At 33.8% G+C, this 22537-nt stretch overlaps 1 protein-coding gene across 1 annotated transcript in view; it reads right to left on the bottom strand.

Annotated features, from left to right (window-relative positions):
• The window catches only part of LOC129220172 (protein slit-like), a 442768-nt gene that overhangs the window by 19660 nt on the left and 400571 nt on the right, over positions 1–22537 (bottom strand). The window contains exons 23-28 of the mRNA XM_054854526.1: positions 18415–18556; positions 4994–5062; positions 3597–3668; positions 1818–1889; positions 1477–1548; positions 202–365 (exon numbers count right to left, since the gene is read on the bottom strand). Coding sequence (XP_054710501.1) covers positions 202–365; positions 1477–1548; positions 1818–1889; positions 3597–3668; positions 4994–5062; positions 18415–18556 — 591 coding nt within the window. The remainder of the gene's footprint in view (positions 1–201; positions 366–1476; positions 1549–1817; positions 1890–3596; positions 3669–4993; positions 5063–18414; positions 18557–22537) is intronic.

Raw genomic sequence — 22537 nt, forward strand, 5'->3', positions numbered from 1 at the left:
CGTCATCAAAGATGAGCTACACTTGCGTTTTAGGACTTTAATTTGGAAAAACTACCCTTGCAGGGTCCCTCAAGGGAAGGGTGATCGCCCCTCTTTTGTATCCGTTCTTGCCTCCCAGTGAACGAATGGCTAATGAAATATCAAAAACGCAAGATCAAAATTTACCACGATCAGGAAAGCTTAAGCAGCAACTAACTTTACCTGTGCAAACGAATCCATTTGAAGCAGCAGTCAGCACCAATTTATCTTTCATTGATCGTGGCTCAGCGCATCTGGCGATACCTGGTTCTATATAATCCTGTTTGATCCACTCAGACAACCATCTTAGATTACAATCGCAGTACAATGGATTGGCTCCTAATGCACTGTAAGGATAAAATCAAGCAATGGGGAAAACAATATCAGAATTGCACTATTATAAAATTTTTGAAATTTCGAATAAAATTTAAAAAATAATCAATCAAGCAATATTTTTTCAATCACTTGATTTCCTTAAAAAAAAGTTTGTTTTAACGTTTAACTTACGTAATAATTAGACTGTTGGTATTGCAATCAGATGTAAAGTTGACTCTTCACAAAAATTCTGTTGCTTACAATTTGAGCTTGTATACTGTGCAAAGAAGACATATTGCGCGTGTGCACCCGCTAGATGGCAGAATTTTCTTAGCTGTTGCTTTAGCTTTACAATAATGTAGAAATTATGCATATAACTTAGACAATCAATCGTAGAAAGCTAATATTCAAGTTATGTTTGCCGATTTCAGTATGAAATTGCGCCTCCCCCTTTCTGTGCAGCGAAATATTTCTTTGCTTTAAAAAAAATGTAATTTGAAATATTTAAAACAACAGTATAAAATTTAAAAAAAAAAAAAAGGTTTTAAACAATTGCCACATTGTGACTAAGAATAATAATGTTTATCTTTACTAATAATAAAGCTAAAAGTCTGGATCTCTGTAACAGGCATAGTACCTAGATCACTCGGCCGATTTTCATTTGGCACAATGTTAGTTTGTAGCATGGAAATGTGCACCTCGAAGCTTTTTTTTTAATTCGATTTTGTTCTTTTTCTATGATTTTAGTTCGGATTTGATTCCTCTGCACCGAGCGAATTATCATAACATGGATGAGCAATTACCATAACGTAGACCAAGCAAACTAACATAGCATATTACGAGAAACTCATCATCCATTATTTATAAATATACAGGCGAACCAAATGACCTTCTCATTTTCCACCAGGGGCAAAGCCTTGCGGGTGCCGCTAGTAAAGAATGTACTGGTAACAAAAAAAATTAAAATAAGTATTTAATTATAATTCAGTTCTATTATAATTTTTTTTACTCATTATAGTAGCAATTATGCACCAAAAAAGCAATATTTTAAAGTCGTTTGTTCTGAGAAAAAACTCTGGTTAATTATTTAACGAACAAATTCATAAAAAGCTAACGATTCTATGAAAATAGAAAATAGCTTACATGTGCGTTATAGACACCAATTCTCGAAAAGCTCCATCAGGTATCATAGATATGTCATTGCCCTGCAAAGACCTGGGAAAAGATATTTCATTTTTGAGGGAAAAGAAAATATTAAACACCTGAATTAAAGATAAAATATTATTCAGGAAACAGTAATAATACAAAATCAAAGTCAAAAAACTATTTTCAGGTATATTTTATTCTTTTATGCTTATTCTCAAAAACCTAAGTTTATTCAGTTGTACCTCCATTTTCTTATCATTTATGTGGGTGGACATTATGTTGAATTTCTGAGTTAAAACTAAAATTTTAACTTAAGAATTTTCAAAAATCATACTTACAAAATGCGAAGAGATTTTAGTCCCAGTAAGCTGTCAACTTGAATGCATTGCAGCTTGTTATAGCTTAAAATGCTGTAAAAGTAAAATAATTATTCAAATAACGTTTTAAATGTTAAAAAAATACTTATACTACATAACTGCAGGCATGTAAGCAGGCACTAAGTTAGATAATATTTACGTATCTTTAGTTTTTCTGTAAAATCATTTAAAATAACGCTCTAGCTTTGTTTAAAATATCGCGTCTGATCGGATACACTTGAAACGCATCGTGTTGCTACTGTCAGTGGCGTAACGAAAAATTTTCATGGGGTTTATGTTAAATTTTCATGTAGTCTAATGAAATTTTTCGAAATTAAAGGCCTAGAAGCGCAATTTTAGGCCCTTCAATGTGTTCATACATACAATTTTGTTGCTTCATGGGTAGGGGGTTATGACTCCCTATTCCCCCTTCGTTACGTCACCGGCAACAGCTGTTTTATGTACCCTCAATGTGAACTCTTGAAGGAGGAGTATCATTGTTCAATAATTTGTTTTTGCACAGTTTTTCTCAGATTCTTCGTCTGATGTGATTATTTATTTATTTACTTTTTGCAGTTAGATTTATCTGCATTTGTAGTCTTCATTTCTCTTATAATTTAATCTTTCTTACCTTTTAAAATTCATTACTATTCCTATTCAGAGTCACAACTGACTACAACTGTATTTATGTCGAGGACTGCATATTAAGTGCCTTGACTCCGTTATTTTATATACCGATAGATGACAGCACCATCACCGGATCGAACAGTTAAAAAATTCATTACTGGATAACATTTATTTTGATTTTGAAACTGAAACTTATTGACAAAGTAGCAAATATTTTGTAATTTTCTACTCTATGGCAAGGGGGAAAAAAAGCAAAACACATAACTGAAAACTACAAATTTTTACATCTGTAAACCTTTGGTTTGAACTGAAATGAAAGAAATTACATTTTATTGTTATATTTCAAGAACAATTAGTTTTTATCTTTACTAATAATAAAGCAGAAAGTCTCTCTGTCCGGAGGATGTCTAGATGTCTGTAGGATGTCTGTAGGATATCTGTAGGATGTCTGTGACGCGCATAGCGCCTAAACCGTTCGGCCGATTTTCATGAAATTTGGCACAAAGTTAGTATGTAGCATGGGGGTGTGCACCTCGAAGCGATTTTTCGAAAATTCGATGTGGTTCTTTTTTTTATTCCAATTTTAAGAAAAAAACTATCATAAATTACGAAATCATCATAACGTGGAACCGTAACATGGGCACAAGCCAATTGGCGAGATACGAAATTATCATAGCGTGGAACCGTAACGTCGGTACAAGCCAATTGGCGAGAAAATTCACCATACATTATTTGTAAATATACAAGCGAACCAAAAGACCTTTAATTTTTCTATTACGGGCGAAGCCGTGCGGGTGCCACTAGTGTTTTATAAAATAGCATATCATTTTAAAACTTGAATTGAAGGTGATGAAGATAGTTTAAGCTTTTGCTTAAAAAATAAGTAAATTACTAATAAAAGAAACGGAGGGAAATTTAAATTTTGAATTAAGAATGAATAAAGCAAATGAAAAATGATTTTATTAATGCTCTACATGTAAACATTTGAATTATTTACTATGTAAAACGATTAAAAAGTGAACGTTTTCTACTGTCTAACATATGATATATTTTATGAACAAACGTGATATAATTTTTTAAAATTTAAGTTTTCAAAAATTACCTAGGAACATTTGCAAAATTATTAATACTTACAGTGTAGAAAGCTTGCTGAGGTTTGCAACAATATTGTTAGGTAGAACTGTAATTTGATTATTGCTTAAATCCCTAAAAGAAAAAAAAACTAATTTACAAACTTTTAAAATTTATACAATTATGTAAAATATATAGTTTGGAGTTAGACATTGATTAAAATAATGTAAATAATGCATTTCCAGGAAAATGAATGTGGTGTTCATAATTCATTTTTTCAGAAAAGAAAAAGAATTTCAAACTGAACGAAATATAGTCTTTACTGCAACGATGTATTTTTTGCAAAGCAACAACATTTAAAGAGGTTTTTCATTTCTCTCCTAGTTTTGAAAATAGACTTCAGTGCAGGAATTCTGGATACTTCACTTTGGAACATTAGTACTCTTATGGGGTCGTTTCCGAAATTTTAAAAGTATTTTTTCGGAAAGAACAGGCTAAAAAACATATTCTGACCATTTTTTAAATTATTTGACTAAGTTAAATATTTTTTGAAAATTATTTTAATCGGTGCGCTTTCATTGCTTATGCTTCTACTGATGACAACACAAATGATGACATGCATTCACTGATGCCATTCACAGAGCACAATATTTAATTTGCTTCTTTACCCACATGTACTGGCAACGATATGGTTGATAGCAAGCGCAGAGTGCAATATTTAATTCGCTTCTTAATTATCATAACGTAAAAACGCGATAGACACATCCGCCGAAGTTCATCATTTGTGACGTCATAAAGACCACGCCTTATTTTTAAAATCGGACATTTTAAAAATTAATTAAAAATAAAGCGTCGGGAAAATAAAAGTTTTTCTCGCTCCATGTTAATTTTTTCTCCTTTGCTTATTATATCATTCTTAGTGACTAAAAAGTACTTTTGACGGAGGAAACAACCCCATCCTTGAATTAGGTATAATTTATGTCTTTTCTTGTCAAAGAACAGGGCGTGAATATGAAAATTTATAGTGTTTTGCTCGTGAAAGTAGAAAGATGCAGTATATGCTTGAACGTTTAAGCTAGATTCGAGAAAATTTTTAGCACTCTGGAAAAATGTTTGCCAAAGAGTTTTTATGGGCGATTTTCGTACAAATTTTGTTTGACGTTTGACTAAAATATAAATATTTTAAACGATGCAAATACAATTGGGAAAATTATAAGGAGTGCCGTTTTACACTCAAATCTATGATTAAAAAACATTAAACGCTTTTATGAAAGATTAATTCCATTTTGTAAATGCAGTAAATAGTAAAAATCACATCTTTTTACCAATTATTTTTACGTGGATTATTCTTTATTCACAAAATAGAAAAAAATTCTTTTTATGTGTCTGACTATCGGTACAAGTCTTATTTCGTTGCATTTACTCTTGTTTATAAATCAATAAAATATTCAGTTACATACAAGCGCTCTAGGTCTTTGAAAATATTCAAGTCTTCCGGCATTCTAGAAATATCATTGACATCAAGATACCTGCAGGAAGAAAAAAGCATTTTAAATTTCGCTTCATGAAAATTACAAAAACTGCACTAAAACAAGTTATTTCAAATTGTACCGATATATATCTTTGTAGATGTAATACATATACTTAATGAACGCGCACACACAACAACCACAGACTCTAGCTTTTTTTCCTTTGACACTAAATTTCTTACCTTGGATAGCAACATTTTCGACGATCTTCTTGACGTAAAACAATACTTTTAATTTAGAATTTATCAATTTACATATTGCACCTCTAACATTTCTTTTGAAAAAAAGCGTGCTGGTGTGCATCACATGACTTCCTTTTACATCAATTTAATGGTAGTAGTGTCTTGGATTAAGCAAAGAAACACTTTAAATATTTTTACCCCAAGTTTGTTGCGACCCGGAGCAAAAAAACGTTTATACAGATTAATTTTCCCAATATTGGACATTTTAATGTGATTCAATGGTCAACTCTCTAAATATTGCCAATAATGGCCAAAATGAAACCAGATTTGAAAAAAAAAATGTCGCCAAGTTGGTGACAAAACTTGGCGACCAAAAGACTGGCGATATATCGTCAAGTGTCCGCCAAATTATAACACCGCTTGAGTTTACATCGAAATTAACAATGATTCCCCCCCCCCCCAAAAAAGACAAAAGATCCCCTTAGAAACACCCGAATGCAACCAAAAAGGGAGGTGCACAACTAGACCCCACTAGAAGTCTACGTACGAAATTTCATTTTTCTAGGACATACCGTTCTTGAGTTATGTGACATACATCCGCACATACGAACATACATACGTACATACAGACGTCACGAGAAAACTCGTTGTAACTAACTCGGGAATCGTCAAAATGGATATTTCGCGCGTCTATGCGTTTTTAAGCACTTATCCACGTGTGGTCGAGTCGAAAAAAAAAAAAAAAAAAAAATCAATATTCATTCGGGGTTGAGCAAAATGGAGATTAAGGTCGATTTTTGAGTGAAAATTTTTTTGCGAATACAATACTTTCTTTTTTGTAAAAGGAAGTAAAAAGTTTTTTTTTTAATTCTTCGTTCTTACAATTAGTCGTGGGAGAATGCGGAAGACTCTCGAAATCATCTTTATTATTTTCTTATTAATTCCACTTTATAATGTGGAAATTTATAAAGTAGCACCAGAAACATTATTTCCAGTTTTTCAGAAATATTTCACATCGAGCTCTCATATCACCAGATTGAATTAATTCCTTCTACATTAATTTTTTTTTTTTTTTTGCATATTTTAAACAATCCAAGCTCCTAAATCCCCTTTGTTGATTCTCCAAATCCTTAATTTCTTTATCTTCTGTTACTTCTTCCTCCAATAAAGACTTATTACCCGACTGCGCGTGCGCGACGCAAAGGAGGGTAATGTGTTTATCAGTCTAACGCCTTGGACAATTTCGATAATTCTTACGTCAATCGATTTGACTTAACCTTGGGAGTGTCACTAAACACATGGCAGAAATCAAAATTCACCATATCAACACTAAGTCGCTCCTTTGTTATTTAAGGGTCGTGTCGCATACTACCTGCGTGCGACATGGCGAGCGACAAATGCAGGTAGCGTTTTCACTGCCTGAAGTTTTTGTTTACTAAGTCTACGAATTTGATTTTAATCTTTAACATGTTGCATTTGTTTTTACCTTGATTCAGACGACTGAGTTCCGCCATGTGTACTTTCTTGATGGGCTTTTTTAGTTTTGCGAGAAAGATTTGACTGACGACGTTTCCGATTTCGCGTCATCATGAGTTATACAGGTTATTTATATAGCTGTGAAGTTGTTGATTTAAGTTCGTGCATTTTTGTTAAAGGTCAAGCACATGTAGCTTTAAACCGAGTTAAAATGATCAGTAGTTTAGACCACTGCAAGTTACTTAGTAACCTTCAAGATATAAACTCTCTCATTGAAATGACAAGATTTCGAAATTTACCGTCTTATAATCATAATGAAATAAAAAATTATTAAATAAAAACAAAAAACATGACTGCGTGAAAAAAAAAACCCTTAAAAGAAAAAAATATCAGCGCAGTATGTTTAGAATGTTATCAAGTACTATTGAATAACTACACCATTGAAATAGTTTTACAATCGATACACACATAAGACAAATCATAAATTCAAAAGCAAAATAGAAGAATCAACAGTCGGGGCGCATTTCTTTTTGACCAATCAAGGAACCCCGTAAAATTTGATTGGGCCCCGACTGTTTATCCTTCTTTTCTGCTTTTGATTTTATGATGTCTTATGTGTGTATCGATTGTAAAACTATTTCAATGGTGTAGTTATTCAGTAGTACTTGATAACATTCTAATCTACTTGGCTTGATTTGTTTTTTTTTTTTAGTTTTTCTCTTGGTTTTTACGTAGTTGGGTTTTTTGTTTTTATTAATTTCAATTTATATTATTATATTCCACATTATTTAATTCCATATTTTATTTATTTTCGTATTAATTAATTTTATCTATATTATATAATTACCTTTTCGTCCTATTATTAATACCTTCCGTAGATTTAAAATCTCTTCGGTTATTTTTAACCAAATAAAGATCTCTATCCTCGCCTGCCTTTTAAATGGTCTTCAATAGCTTATTATAGAATGCCTAAAATAAACTTCTGCTGCCTTGACCCCTCCTTTTCCTGTTGTTTAAAAAAAACATTGCTGCTTGAAGATTATCCTTCAAATACGCACTCCATGGTCCACTCTTTCGAATTAGGTTCACTCCAATTTCGAAAATAAATACACAACTGGAATTTAGCAGGAGTTCGTGAAGAAATAAAATGAAGGGTGAATTGAGTATACGAATTACAAACAAAAGTAAAGGCAAACTTCATGAGTTGCACCTGCCCCCCAATATAGAACGCACTTACCCCATCTAACTTTTAAGAAAGGACAAGTCAGGGGTGTTTGTGATCCGAAAATTTTGAGTTGACAACACATTCTAAAACTGAAAAATCAGTTTTTTAAAAAAAAAGGTCGGCGTCGTTGGTGGCTAATATAGCCGCCTTGGCGGTTAGAATTTGCCATAAAGTTCGTTTTCTAACTTTTCTTTTCTTTCTTTTTTTTTAAAGAAAGTTTAATAAACAAAATTATGTTGAAACATTTTGTTACGTTCTAGCACATTTTATTTCCCGTTACATTTTGATCATTTTATTTAACCATGTGCAGTGGCGTACCCAGCATGCGTTACACCAGGGACGGAAATTTGTGGCGTCACCCTCCTCCTCCTGGAAATTTGTAGTCTTAAAAATGTATTTCAGAGTTATATTTGAAAATTTTTTTTACAATTCCATTTCGGATGTAATCCCCCAGACGGGTGACACCCGAGGTTGACCGTCACCCCGTAGTTGACGCCACTGCTATATGAAATAACCTCTTTACTTAAAAAAAAAATGTCTCATTTCATCAGCCACGGAAGAGAGTAATATGGGTGTGCCGCTAATGGAAAGATCGAAAATTTTCTTTTACCGGTGATAGTATCTTTCTTTCTATTCAAGTATCTTCACAAATTGGCAATATGAACTTGTACATTCAGGAGCGCCCCGAATCTAAATGTTTAGGAGGGCGGAATTCTTAATTTGCCATATGGAACTCCAAATTTCACCGAATGATAAAATACGGGCATGCATTCATGAGTACGTCAAATGGAAAGAGACACTTAAAAATTCTGGAAAAGTTGCAATTTTGTTGCCGAATGGTCCGACAAAATTTGTCGAATGAGGAAAATTTTGGGAGGTCACACTGATCTTCCATTAGAACGCCTCTGTGCACATGTGCTAAATAAATAGAATAGTTCGAAGTCCTTAAACCAAGTATCGCCAAATACCAAACGCCAGGTCGCTATGATGCCTTGATTTTTATCGTTGATTCCAAAAATTAGACCCAGCTAATTTTAAGAAGTATAGTCAACCAGGGGCGTGCAAGGGGGGAGGGGGAGGGGGCACCTGTTGGCCCGGACCCGAACCTGTTAGGGGGCCCAATATTTTTCAATGAAGGGTGAAATATAGAGGGTCAACAATATGGAGGGGGCCCCGTAAAAGTCATTTGTGACCGGCCGCAAAATTTCTGTGCACAGTCCTGTAGTCAGCCATAAATGTGAATCAATATTTTGCAGTGCTAGATAATAAATAACAATTTTGAGGTAAATTCTTTTGTTCCTTTGAAAAAAATGAGTGGTCTTTCCCAAAGCAATTCTAGAATTTTCAGGAATAAGTTCGTTCGTCCATGCACGCTAATTTTACTGTAAATTAAAAAGCCTTAGATGTCCCGATAAGACATTTGCCGCGGGATATATCGAGGCCTGGCCTACCCAATTAAGAAGGCAGAACCGATCTATCATCTTTCCCGCTCAAAGTGGATCCACCCACTCCGCCAATGGGCGTCGTTGGTCTTTCGCAACTGGGTGCAGGCAGATAATAATTGCGAATTAAGAGGAATTCGCAAGGTGTCGACAAGCTCGCCGCTTGTGGGTGGATCATTTCATTCCAGTTGCACACCTGATGATGGAAAAACAACACCTGCTGAATGAAAGACATATTTACGAGGTCCAAAAATCGAAAGCATGCAATTGAGAAATTTTGACGTAACAAATTATTTCGGCTTTTTGGTAACTTTCATGTGGCTGAAACTTTCGATTTCGTTTCTCTATACCAACCCAATAAAGCTAAAGGTAAGTTCCGCATCTCAGAGTCAGAAGGACGTAAGTCACGTTATGGTAATTTTACAAGAGAAAAACTTTTTTCTGGCGCATGCAAAGGATGGGACGCGCGCTCTGTTTACCCTGGTGAAAAATTTAAAAGGATTTTTTAAAAGAATTATGTTCACATGGCTCGATGCGGAATAGACCATAATATACAATGCTCTAATAAACTTAAAATAGCAATTTTTGGACTTCAATCAGTCTGGCTCTGAGGTACAGAGTTGTAAACTATTCCTTCAAATCCTCTGAGTAAAACTTCAATGTCATATGACGTCGAAGTGAAAATCATTTGGCAATCAGAAAATACGAAAGTATTTGCAAGAACTTACAGAAATTTGCAATCAGATTTTACGAGATTGTAAAGGGGAACTTGTACTCTCACGACTTACGAACTTACAAGATTGTAAGTTAATACATAAAGTAGTGTTTTGCCATGGGAAGGTAAGGCGCAGTGTCGACAGAAATGAGCTCTTGAGATATTTGAAGAAATGCATTTTGGATTCCATACTAAGAAAGAGAAATTGACGTTTTTTCGTGCTTTATTTTCAGCGGGAACCAAATAAGCAAGCTTGTACAATAAACAGTAAAGCTAAAAGTCGTACAATAGATCACAAAAAAGCAAAAAAAAAAAAAAAAAAAAGAAGAAGAAGAATTTGCCGCTTTACCTTCCACGGCAGTGTTCTACGAAAACTGAATACTCAATACTGACTTACAGGGTGAGATCAACGCTGTAAACTCACATAAACTGCAAAATGAATTTCATTCACGTATTTCGGGATTTAAAAGAGCCCTTTTATGTATGTAAAAAAATAGTGAACTTTGGGATATAGGTAATTTGATTGAAAGAATCACTCGGACACCATTCAATTTCAAGTTCTTTTTAGAAAAGATTGCCTATATTCCAAGATTCATAACATTTTGTTGTGATAAAGGGAATCCTAGTATGCAACACCAAAACATGTGCATGAAATTTTTTGGACCCGTAAAAATGTTTTCCACACTATGATTGATAAGCTTCAAAAAGCCCTCCAGGAAGAACTCTGCTTTGCATACGGAAGAATATTTTAATGGCTTGTTTCACTCCAGCATTGCTTCCAAAGCGCCTTCTGCCGAGATTCTTCAAACCTGGAAGCGGATGGAAGTCACTTCCTGTATGACGCATGGTATAGAAGCTCCCAACCAAGAGTTGCTGTTGCTATATGGTTCCGCGTTGCCATCGTTTCATTATTTCTTCATGGCCAGATCAAGACAGAGGCAAAGTGATGCCCAGGTCCTGGTACAATGTGGTGCTTCTTTCACCATAAAATCAGCAAATTTTCGACAAAATAGTTGTCTAAAAGGAAGGGGAAAAACAAAAGCAAGTTAGCCTATTTCATTGGCCTGGACCCGCAGGACCGTGCGTTAATTAATCCTTGGTGGTCCTGCATTGTCATCTAATTTCCGAACGACAGATCTGAGAAGTCCCAGGCCTCTTTTTCCGAATGGCCTCTTTCAATTTCAATAGGATGTCGCAGTACCGCGTAGCAATCGGGATTGATCCTAGCCGGTCGAAGATCCACCGTCTTCCTTAATGGTGACAGCGGACGTTAAATATGTTCATGGTCACAAAGTCCTCAAGTGAAATGATACCTTGGGGGTACTGGACCAGAGATTGCTCGTTTTCTCGTCTGGATCAAAATTGCATCATATCTTTAATGTCTCCTTAAATTTTCATACACACATATGTCCCCAGTTGCTAGGGAAAACTCATTTTCAGAATTATCTTCGTAAAAGACAATTGGCACATCATTTGAACTAAAAAGAAATCAAGAAGCGCAAGAAAGATATCGATAATCAAGTTTTTTTTCTAAATGGAAAAAATACGGTATACGTTTGTTAATCAATACAATTTGCAGTTGACGTCGATGTGCAGTTATCGTTTTACGGCAAGAAATACAAATACAAAAGTGACGACCAGCAACAAGCTCTGGGCCCAGCTAGACTGGTCCTAGTCAATTTACAATCCCCAATGAAGATCAATGGCCCTCTTAAAACTATCTACTTCCTTGCTCATTACCACCTCTTCCGGTAAGCTGTTCCAAGGTTCCACTACCCTGCAAAAATAATAATTTTTCCTAATATCCATGTTAGCCTGAGATTTAAATAGCTTAAAACAATGACCCCTTGTCCTGTTTTCAGTGCTAAACTTTAGCCCCGTAACATCTTTCGTTTTAATAAATTTAAACAGCTGAATCATGTCCCCTCGGTCTCTTCTTTGCTCAAGACTGTACATTTTTAGCCTTCTAAGCCTGGAATCATAATCTAAGTGGGAAAGTTCACTTATTAGCATTGTAGCCCGCCTTTGAACCCTTTCCAATACATTAATGTCTTTCTTAAGATAAGGAGACCAAAACTGAACAGCATACTCCAAATGGCGTCTTACCAAACTTCTATGTAAGGGCAGAAGAACTTCTTTAGATCTGTTTGAAATAGATCTATTGATAAACCCAAGCATCTCTTGGCTTTGTTGCTAGCAATGCTGCACTGTTGGCTAAACTTTAAATCCTGACTTATTAAGACCCCCAGATCAGTAACTTTGTTCAGTAATGTTCTTCGCTTTTCACATTTAAAAGGAACCATATGTTAAGGCTGCTCTTCAGTGGGGAAGAAAAACGATCTCGCTTGAAAATGGGCTTTTTCTTTAAACGAAAGCAGTGCTCATCAGTGAAGTGATTGACACTTCAACAACCAATAGAACGAACGGTGACCGATGAAAGTGTGGATCATGTGACCTGTCACATTTTGCAGGGGGACAGACCGGACGCTCCCCCTGCTGTGCAGAGTAGTCGAAGCAATGAGGTATAACTGACGGCGAAATGAAACCGCAGCTTTTTACAGACCCTTCCAAGGAAATTCTAGTTCTTTCCCTCTTGCATTTTACATTGCCGCGCATTTTGCAATCCTGCTTGTGATATTAATTTATTTGTATTCTTTCTAAAATTAATTTTGAAACGAAGAATTTTTCCCTCATTAATACGGTTAAAGATCTCATCTAGGAAAAATTAACGAATGAATGAATATTTGCAATAAATAAATTCATAAATTTGTTTTATTTTTAGAAAAATGTTCGTTATTGAAAATTGATGATTTCAAAAAAGGAAGGGAAAAAAAAAGATAGCCTGCATGACCACACTGAATTTTAACGAAATGAACTCCAAATTCTAACCAAAAAAATATTCTTTAAAAATGAATGATCCTACTTAATATATTTGAAAAATCGAGTGCCGCATGAAAGTGGGGACTAAAAATACTAGTTATCGGTTGGCGAAATTGTTTCGCTTCCGCTGCCTGTTTGCCACTCTCCCCAACCCCACATCCGAGTTGCCAGAAAACATTCTTCTTAAAAATGAAACTAGATCCTCTTTGCATAGTTAATACTTGATTGTACAATAAACATTAATGCCACTAATTAGTTACATTAACCTTTATTTGAACTGATAATATTTATATTTTAATGCTAAATTAAATACTACTTTGTTGGTTAGTTACCTGTTTTACAAATGCAGTGGCGACTAGAAAAAAATGTGGCTACTATAATTGCCTTTTCTCACCACTGGTGACCAGAAAATTCCCCCAATCTTTATCTTTGAATCCTTTTGTTTTTGAAAAAATATTTATTTATTTATCTAATTACTATATGCAGATGAGAAGGCTACGATAGCATTTCTCAAGGGGTTGTTATGGTGAAAGTTCTTTCAAATTAAGCATAACATCGGCAAAGTCGCGGAGGGCTACGGAGAAGGATTTCCTGAACTTGAAAAATTAAAGATTTTTCTGTGATCTTTGTTTGTATGCAGGGGTGCTCACCCTGCTCCAAGCTCAAAGGCACAAATCACCCCTTCCCCACTCTCAATGTTTGTAAACTTTCTTGCGTTGAAATTTTGGAATAAAGCTAAACCTAGCACTTTTAGAGTCTCAAATTCCCAGTTACCAAATTCGGCAAAATACATGAGGTGTTACATACACTATATGACCAAAAGTATTGGGACACTTTCAAAAATACACAATTTTACGGATTTCTCAAGAAATAAAAGACCAATTGCTCTCTGCTATGTAATTTTTTTTTCACCTGAAAAGTATACTCCACACGTCAAATCCAATAACAATTAAGTTTGCTATTCATTTAGGGGACCAGCAACAAATAATCCGTTCTTATCATGAATCACTCTGTAACGCTGGCAGGAAAGTGTTGCCAGTTTGGGAACGACCCCTTACCATTCGTCGCCTATCCTAGAATTATAGAAATTCGGCTCATTAGATGGCTGATAACTTTTTAAATTTTAAAGAAATTGCGGTGGAATTTTTTTTTATGGATTGTAGGATATATCTGAGCTTTGGATTATGAACGTTATAAATTGCTATCTTCCGTGCATGCGCAGTGAAAAATTAATTGCTTTAATTGTTTATATTTCATCAAATTTTCAATATTTTAACTTCAAATTTTATTATTATATCTCTCTAAAATGCTGTCAAATATTCTAAAAGTTTAGTAACGTTTGACGAAATACTCTGCGTGATATGAGGCGAAAACCTTCAAAAAAAAAAATTGCATTTTTGAAAGAAATGCTTATATTTCCATGGGTATTAGAGATACTTCACAAAAATATAAAAATAAGTTTTTGACAGATTTTTAACTCATTTCTGAAAATTATAGCTTATTCCCAGCAATTTACAATGAAAAATGATCAAAAAACCTTTTTTTTATTTCCTCAAATATTATCCCCTAAATGAATAGCAGACTTGATTTTTATTGGAAAATGACAACTAGAGTATACATTTCATGCGAAACAATTATATACCAATTGGTCTATTATTTCTCGAGAAATCCCTAAAAATGAATTTTTGAAAGTGACCCAATACTTTTGGTCATATAGTGTAAATAGTGCTTCTGCTTCAATACATTGAGTTTTTATTAAATTTTTCTAATAAGTCTTGTGAGTGTCTGATCCTCGTTAGTTGTCATAATAAATATTAAGGGGTGTCCTTTTTCTCAGGACGCACGAAAATATTACCTAGATGTATATCTGCCTGAAAAAAAAAAAAAAAAAAATCTCGAAATACTTAGGTGAAAAAAATCTCAACGCCTCGTTCTGCCAGATTTTTAAGTTTTTATCGCTCTGCCTCGTTTTCATGCATCTTGCATTTAATGAATCAATAATAAAAAATAAAAAAAGGGCAAGAAACAGATTTGCAGGAAATACATAACGTTACAACAAAAATGAAAATGAACAGCTTACATTTAGGAAAGCAATTATAAGTACAAGTAAGGGTATTTCACAATTTAAAAAAAGACAAACATTTTTTTTTTTTAAAGTTCTGTGTTACGCACTTCTGTGCCGAAAAAATATGGTATCGTGTCTTCAGTCACAGAATAAAATGAATGTTCTAATCAAATGATTATCAAGTAATTTTTATTCGTACTGAACAAAAATCTTTTTTGAGATCCCACGTTTTCTATTCTATTGACTCCTAGTAAAATGTAAACACAACGAGAGGAAGGATTTAGCTTCTTGTTTAGGAGAGGGAACCATTTCTATATTTCATTAATATGATCTTCATCGTAAGCATACTATTTACTCAGAAATACTCCCTATTTTCCCAAGCACTCTGTTTGGGGGCTAGGCCTTTTAATTTTCTCGAAAATAAAATTTTCAAAATGCAGTTTTAGACGATCTCTGGTAGTATTTGGAAGTAACTAAGAGGTCCTGTGATCTTCCAGCAAATTTTTGAACTTGAAACGCCAAAAACACAATTTCAGGTAGTCTTCAATTCTGTTAGGAAACGGGGAGTTGGGAAGCTTTCCACGGAATTTTTCGAAATAGTCTAAAAACGCAGTCTTAGTGTGATGTTAGGGGGGAGGCAAAATTTTCAAAGTGTTATAAACATGATTGTAGGCCATCTTTAGTAGCATTCGGAGACATGCAGGTTTTTGAAATCAAAGTTCCAAAAATGCAATTTTAGACGACTTTTTTTTATGGTCAAAGAAGGACTTTTCGCAAACTCCCTTCCCGAAATTTTTCGAAATTAAAGTCATAAAAACGAAATTTAAGACGATCTTTAGTGATGTTTTTTTTAAGGGAGGAGGGGGGGGGGGTGCTTATGTGACCTGAAAACCATTAATGCCTGTAATTAATTTTTTCTGCATTGTATTAAAATACTGATCTAACTTCTGAGAATGAAAATAGAAAGCAGTGAAAACTTGTAACCCCCATTCTATATTGTTCACATCTTAGTTAGCTTTGTCAGCAACATAAGGCTGAAAACATCATTAAAACTAATACATACAATGCTTAGTAATTCTAGTTTGGTGTGTTTTTTACATTAACCGAATCCTATTAAATTACTAATATATTTTTCATGATTTTCTATGTATTTAATGAGTATGTTGGTGTACGGAATGTTTTCCGCAACTGAATAAATGCTTTTCAAAAGTATTTTTATTCTCCAAAAATACAGTTTCCAAATTCTTATAAAGATAAATAAAAAAAGAAAACTTTCTATTGTGAAAACTTTCTGAAGACATCAGAAAGCCTTCTGTATTTTTGTTTTCTTATCAATCTTAAATGTCGGTATTAGTAATCTGGAAATTTTGTATTTGGATGAAATTTTGCTTTTTAATTTCATCCACATTGATGTTTTTTTTTCTGAAATGTAATTTTACACCCCGCCCCCTTTTAAAAGTAAAATCTACTTAAGTTAAACTTTAAATGAACACAAACGATTAGTAACCATGGCGACGAAAATTTGACTTCTTAGTAAATTTAAAACAACGAGGTAGAGTTATTCTTGTCATCATGACAATCTGAAAAATCAGAGCAACATCAGCTTTGGTCAAGTAAGGATAATAAGCATTCGCAATTGCTCAAAAAAAAAAAAAAAAAAAAAAAAAAAAAACCTTATTTTTTTTTATGGAAGAATGAATATTTTCCTGAATTTTAGTTGTATTCCAAAAATGATAGCGCTGTTGGAGAAATAATATTTAAGCAACGTACTTCAAAAAATATAAAACATGTTTTTTAATTGTAAAGACTATTTGCACAAGCTTGATTCGCTCTGAAAAGTATGGAATAACACAAGTACATGATTTCTTGATTAAAACACTCAAAACCTGCAGTTAATCACAATTTCGATATATTTAAGCTATTTCCAAGTTAGCTAATTAAAAATAAGTACTTCAACTTATTTTATTTATTTATTTATTTATTTTTTCATTGTTTCTGGCAATAGATAAAAACTTGAGGTAAAACGCAGGAATTATGACACAAAATGTAAGCTAGGAAATAGTCTGTAATAAAAATAAAATTAACTACAATTCCCATTGCTGCGCTGGAAAATAAAAATTATGCTATTTTGTTTCTCACGTAATGTTTTAAAAACTGTATAATAATATCGTATACATGTCTTAAAAGAAGGAGTAATACCGCGACCCCATAAGAAACGTTTCACGATTCTATTTGGGGTCAAATTATGCATCGTTTTCCTCTTTAGGAAGTTTTCTAAAGAGAAATACAGTAAAATCCTATTACAACGTATACTTATGCAACGAAATACTTGTTTCAACCAAATAAATTTCTAGTCCCGATTCTGAAATTCGATGAATTTTACTGTATATTATGAATTACATGTTCAATGTGCATCTACCTTCTAAAGAAATTTGACAAGTCTGGCTCTGAAAGACACAATTAATTTTCAAAAACGTTTGTTGAGCTGTGGAAAGCACTTTATAGGTGTACATTTGTAGTAACATAAAACACGTGTAAAACGATGCAAAATACCTAGTATTTGGAATACGATTTAATCTATATATAAAAATATTTTTCTACTGGAAGGGGAAAATGTCAACTTTTCGCATTCGAGCATTATAACAATGTTCATTATATTGTTAATAAACAATTTGACTCAGAAATATCCCTTTCAAATCTATTTTTGTTCAAACTACAAACTTGAAAAAAAGCAGATGTTGCTAATTTAACAGCTAATAGCACGCATCTACATGGATTCACTTTCAAAAGCACTTGATTCTTCAAGAAAGCCTCAGGAGAAGAGGAGAACGTCCAGCGAAGGTCATTGAGGGGAACCAATGAGAGGGTAATAAATCTTGCACCCCATTAGCGCTATCCCCTCAAAAAGGGGCGGTTACTAATGGGAGGCGGAGCGAATGCAAAAAGTGAACGCATTTTGATTTTTTTTTCAATAGTTAGAACCCGATATTTGCTTAAAACATGGTCGCATTATTTTAAACAAGATCTCAAAAGAGAGCTGGAAATATTTTGCGTGTCAGGGCGTTCTTAAAATTTCGATAGCACGAGTTGCAGATGTTTTACAGAGCGAAATGTCCAACAGTATCTCGTTTTCGAAGAAATTCATTTTTTCTCGAATTTAAAAAAATCGGAGAATGGACTCATCAAAAAAGTAAAAACTAAAATACACAGGCATGGTCTTGAAAAATACTCAGAAAAAAAATTGATCCGAAAACTTCAGAGGAATTTGTAAAAACAAGCTCCAACTTTCCCCGTAGGTTAACATTACATCCGAATCTTTCAGACTCTCAGTGAAGAGCACCCTTAATTGTATTCAGCTTCTACTTACAATTCAGTAGTCATCGGTGGAATATTTCTAGGAGAGGCTTTCAGTTTCCGTCGACTACAGTGAACCACAGTTCCAGTGCACGTGCAACCCAGAGGGCACGATGGAGCCAGGCCACAAGTGCCTTCCTCTCCGTCAATGTCATCTGGGGGAGAAAAAAGTAAAACCTTCAAAGTTAAGATACTGCAAAAAATTGTCAAATGCTTAGATAACTTTTTTTTAAAGAAAATAACCTGCCTTGCCTTCAATATTCGAGTTGTACAGAACCATTGCTTCGGTCACTCGTCTGGTCAGTGCTAATTCTGTATTAGCAATCAGTTTAGCACTCTTGGCTTCCTTATGAGGTCTTCCACCTCCAGCTCAGTCACTCCTATGCCGGGCTAAAGAGTGCTAATAAGCACGAAACTGCAGTCCTCGGCTGGAATTGACTGAGCTGGCGGTGTATTTCATGTATTTCTGCCTTAGCCCTAGCTTTGGGGCGGTAACTTACTGAATATCTTTGGGGCTGTCCATAAATGTTGTCATATTTTTCTTTCACCATTTTTGATCACCCCCACCCCCCTTTGTGACAAAGTGTCGCATCATCTTTCTCCTCCTCCGCCCCTTTTGTCACATGTTACGCTGTTTTCTATTAACATATTCGTATAAAAAAGCATGACGTCACACTTATTACCCCCTCCATGTCACAAACTGTCACTTTCACTCCTCCCCTAATCTCAAAGCGTGACATCATTCGTCGACCGCCCCTTAATGTATAAATGTTACACTACTGATAATTAAAATGTATTATTTTCAAACCCAATAGATGTTTTTTCTTAGCAATGCAAAACATAATATGATTAATGTTTTAATGGTGGCATTGAGAGAGAAATTCTTCCGGTATTCACAAGACATGAGTGCACTTAAATCTTACTTTCCCCGTTGAAATAGTACTAGTAATGACGAAATTGCTGCATTGCCAATTTCTCAAAAATAATCAAGGGCGGATCCAATCATTTTTAAGGAGGGAACAATATTTTTTCACCTGACCTCTTAATACGTACAGTAAAACCTGTGAAGTTGACCACCCTTGTAAGTTGACCATCTGTCTAAGTTGACCGCTGTTTTAAGGCACGGAATTAGCCCTTATCACATAAATCAACCTCTGTAAGTTGACCACCTGTTTATGTTGACCATTAAAGTAGTACACCGCAATTGGTCCATTTACACAGGTTTCACTGTATCTGATTTACACCTGGGGGGGGGGATACCACTTCATTTTTGTTTAAAAATACTAAAATATATAGATCGAGTCACGGTGGTCTCTGAACCTATTTCTTTCCTTTTTCGTTGACAGATGTAATCTAAAATTGCGTGTTAGACATTTTTTAGGATTTTTCATCGTGTTTACGGGTTTTTCTTCATTTTTTTCTTTTTTTTTTTTGATAAAGTATATTTAAAATAATAAATATTAAATTATGTTTATTATAATTTTGATAACATTACCCACAAACTGTCTGAGGCCTATATTTTTCACTAAGGAAAAACGTTGAGCGAAACGTATTCCTCTTTCGGAACTTTCTTAGATCACTACAAGGTGCGTATTCAATCTCTAGAATTGCGAATTGTTGCGATCATAATAAATTCAACTTCAACTAATAAGGCAAAGTATTGGTATCATTATGACAGACATATCTCAGAGATAATTACACTACATTATGACTTACACCAGAAAAAATTATAATTTGAAAGATTTTTCGTTTGAAAAGAAGTCGTATATATGCTCTGTCATTGTTTTTAATGAAAAAAAAAAAGCAACATTAAAGACTTCAATTTCCCCGAATATAATGAAAATGCCTGTGTAATGCATACTAAATTTTGATGGTTAACAACAAACATTTCTTTTCAATCTCATTATTTGTAAGTTCAGATATCAGTTCTTTGATCTATTTGCGACTATATGTATAATTGGTCTTTTTCTACAAACCAGCATGATTTCTAGTTTGATGAAATACCGAAGTCAGACATGCTTTATTTTCTCATTGAGAGTGATACTTTAAAATAAAATTAAAATACAAGAGAGGAACTTAATCAGTGGATTTTATCTCTTTTGTTTTGAAAATCACAGTGTGCATAATATTTTTGATATCAACTAAATTGTCATAAACATTCACGATTAAGTATTATTGTCTTAAAATGAAATATACAATTTATCGAAAAATAGCTAAATATGCTGCATGAAATTTTTTTGTAAGTTTTAAAATTAGAATTTTTTAGGATACTAAAGTCGAAATTCTAACTCAAAATCGTTCTTTGTTTCTTTTGTTTTATGTTTTCTAAAAGTAAAAGTTTCACTCTCAGATAATTAAAGATGAAAAATAACATTTGAAGAAATTTATAGAAACATGTTTAAAAGCTGAAAATAACGTAAATGTACATTAAATCTCCAATTTTTTAAACTTTTGATCATCTCCATTAATAGGACTCAATAAAGCGGTCATTGCCCTTAGAGTTTGGTGGAGAAAATTATCTTTTAAACAGAAAAATTAACCTCAACGACGGAAAAAAAAATGTGAAATGATTCATCCTTTTCATTGAAGTAATTTCTTCTGAAGACAAATGTGTTTAAAATGAGCGATAATGGTGTAGTTGTAATCTCCCAATTTTTCTTCCTGAAATGGTACCCATTGTTGTATATTTATGCGCGAATTTTGGGTGATAGTAAATGGCGTTTACTATACGGCGGATTTTTTGATAGTTGAGAAATTGGTACAGGCAGCAAATTTTGGTGATAATCCGGTGCTCATTTCCGACTTTAAAGTATTCATTTTTATTTTCTTCAACACTCAAACCTGTTTTTGTGCGGTGGATAGGGACCACAGAAAAAATTACAGTGAAAAAAAAAACATCTTTCATCTTTAAAAGTAACTTCGACCGTTTTAAAAATACCCTTCGTCCGTTTTATAACTAATTTCGTCAATTGAGTCCCAGTTTGATTGAAATTTTAATATACCGCGCAAAAATTTTCGCAAAAAACAGGTTTGAGTGTACAGTTGGCTTTCTGTTTAACGACTTTCAAGGGACCACACAAAATCGTCCTTAAGTAGAAAGCGTCCTTAAATACACTGTTAAAACAGGTTGCATTCAGCACCTTTCAGGGGTGAAACGCTTGTTCACCAGCGGCACCCACTACGGAGCCGAAATGGCCCCTCTAACTAGGGTGAAAAACAGGCACCTTTTAAAAAATAGGCAGCCGGGGTGAAAAGAATGAACCTTCGGAGAGAGAAGTGGCACCCTTACTGTAGATCCTCCTCCCCCCCTCCCCCGTATTGTGTGCGTTTTTGAATACAGTTGTGTATTTTTTTTTTCAATAGTTTTGCTTTGATTCATGATATTTTACGTTTTGAACATTTTTCACATTGCATGAATTCAGTACTGGAAATTATTAAAACTTGTAATTACAGCATTTGATCATATTTCAGAGTTTTCAACATAGTTAAGAAGTGCTCATTGCTTTAATTCATCTAATCGTGCTCTAACTCACTGTTTCTCAACCTCTTTTGACCCACGGGTCGGTAAAAGCAAATGAAAAACATTGCGGACCTGTGAAATTTTTATCATTTTCTTAAAAATAAATAATAATAATTATAGCAACTCTTTTGGGCCGTTAAAAATTTGTGAAAAAATTCTGCGTAGTGATAAGTTTTTTTTTTACAAAGTAATATTAAAAATGAATAAAACAATAAATATCTACCCACTTTATTTGGTATCAAAGAGTTGTCACAAATATATTTAAAGTTAAAGACGAGCAATTATTTAAACTATCATAGTTAAGTTAATAATCATTTGTGAGAAATAACTGCACTGAAATTAAAGTGTAGAGGTACTTAAGAATTATTTACATGAAGAGCCAAAAATATTCTGGGATATTAAAATTACGGAAAAACAAAATCGTTTCTCGAACGTTCAAAATTTCAATCAAGAGCAACAATAAAATAAAATGCACATTAAATTTTTCGACAATTTAAAAACCTAAAGAAATTCCTAATGCTATCGAAATATTAACTGCTAACAGGAAATGATTCAAACACTTGAATGAAAAAGCAAAAAAAAAAAAAAAAAAAAAAAAAAGCTAGACGGAGAGAGA

Source organism: Uloborus diversus, chromosome 4 (assembly GCF_026930045.1).
Source record: "Uloborus diversus isolate 005 chromosome 4, Udiv.v.3.1, whole genome shotgun sequence".
Taxonomy (NCBI): Eukaryota; Metazoa; Arthropoda; class Arachnida; order Araneae; family Uloboridae; genus Uloborus; species Uloborus diversus.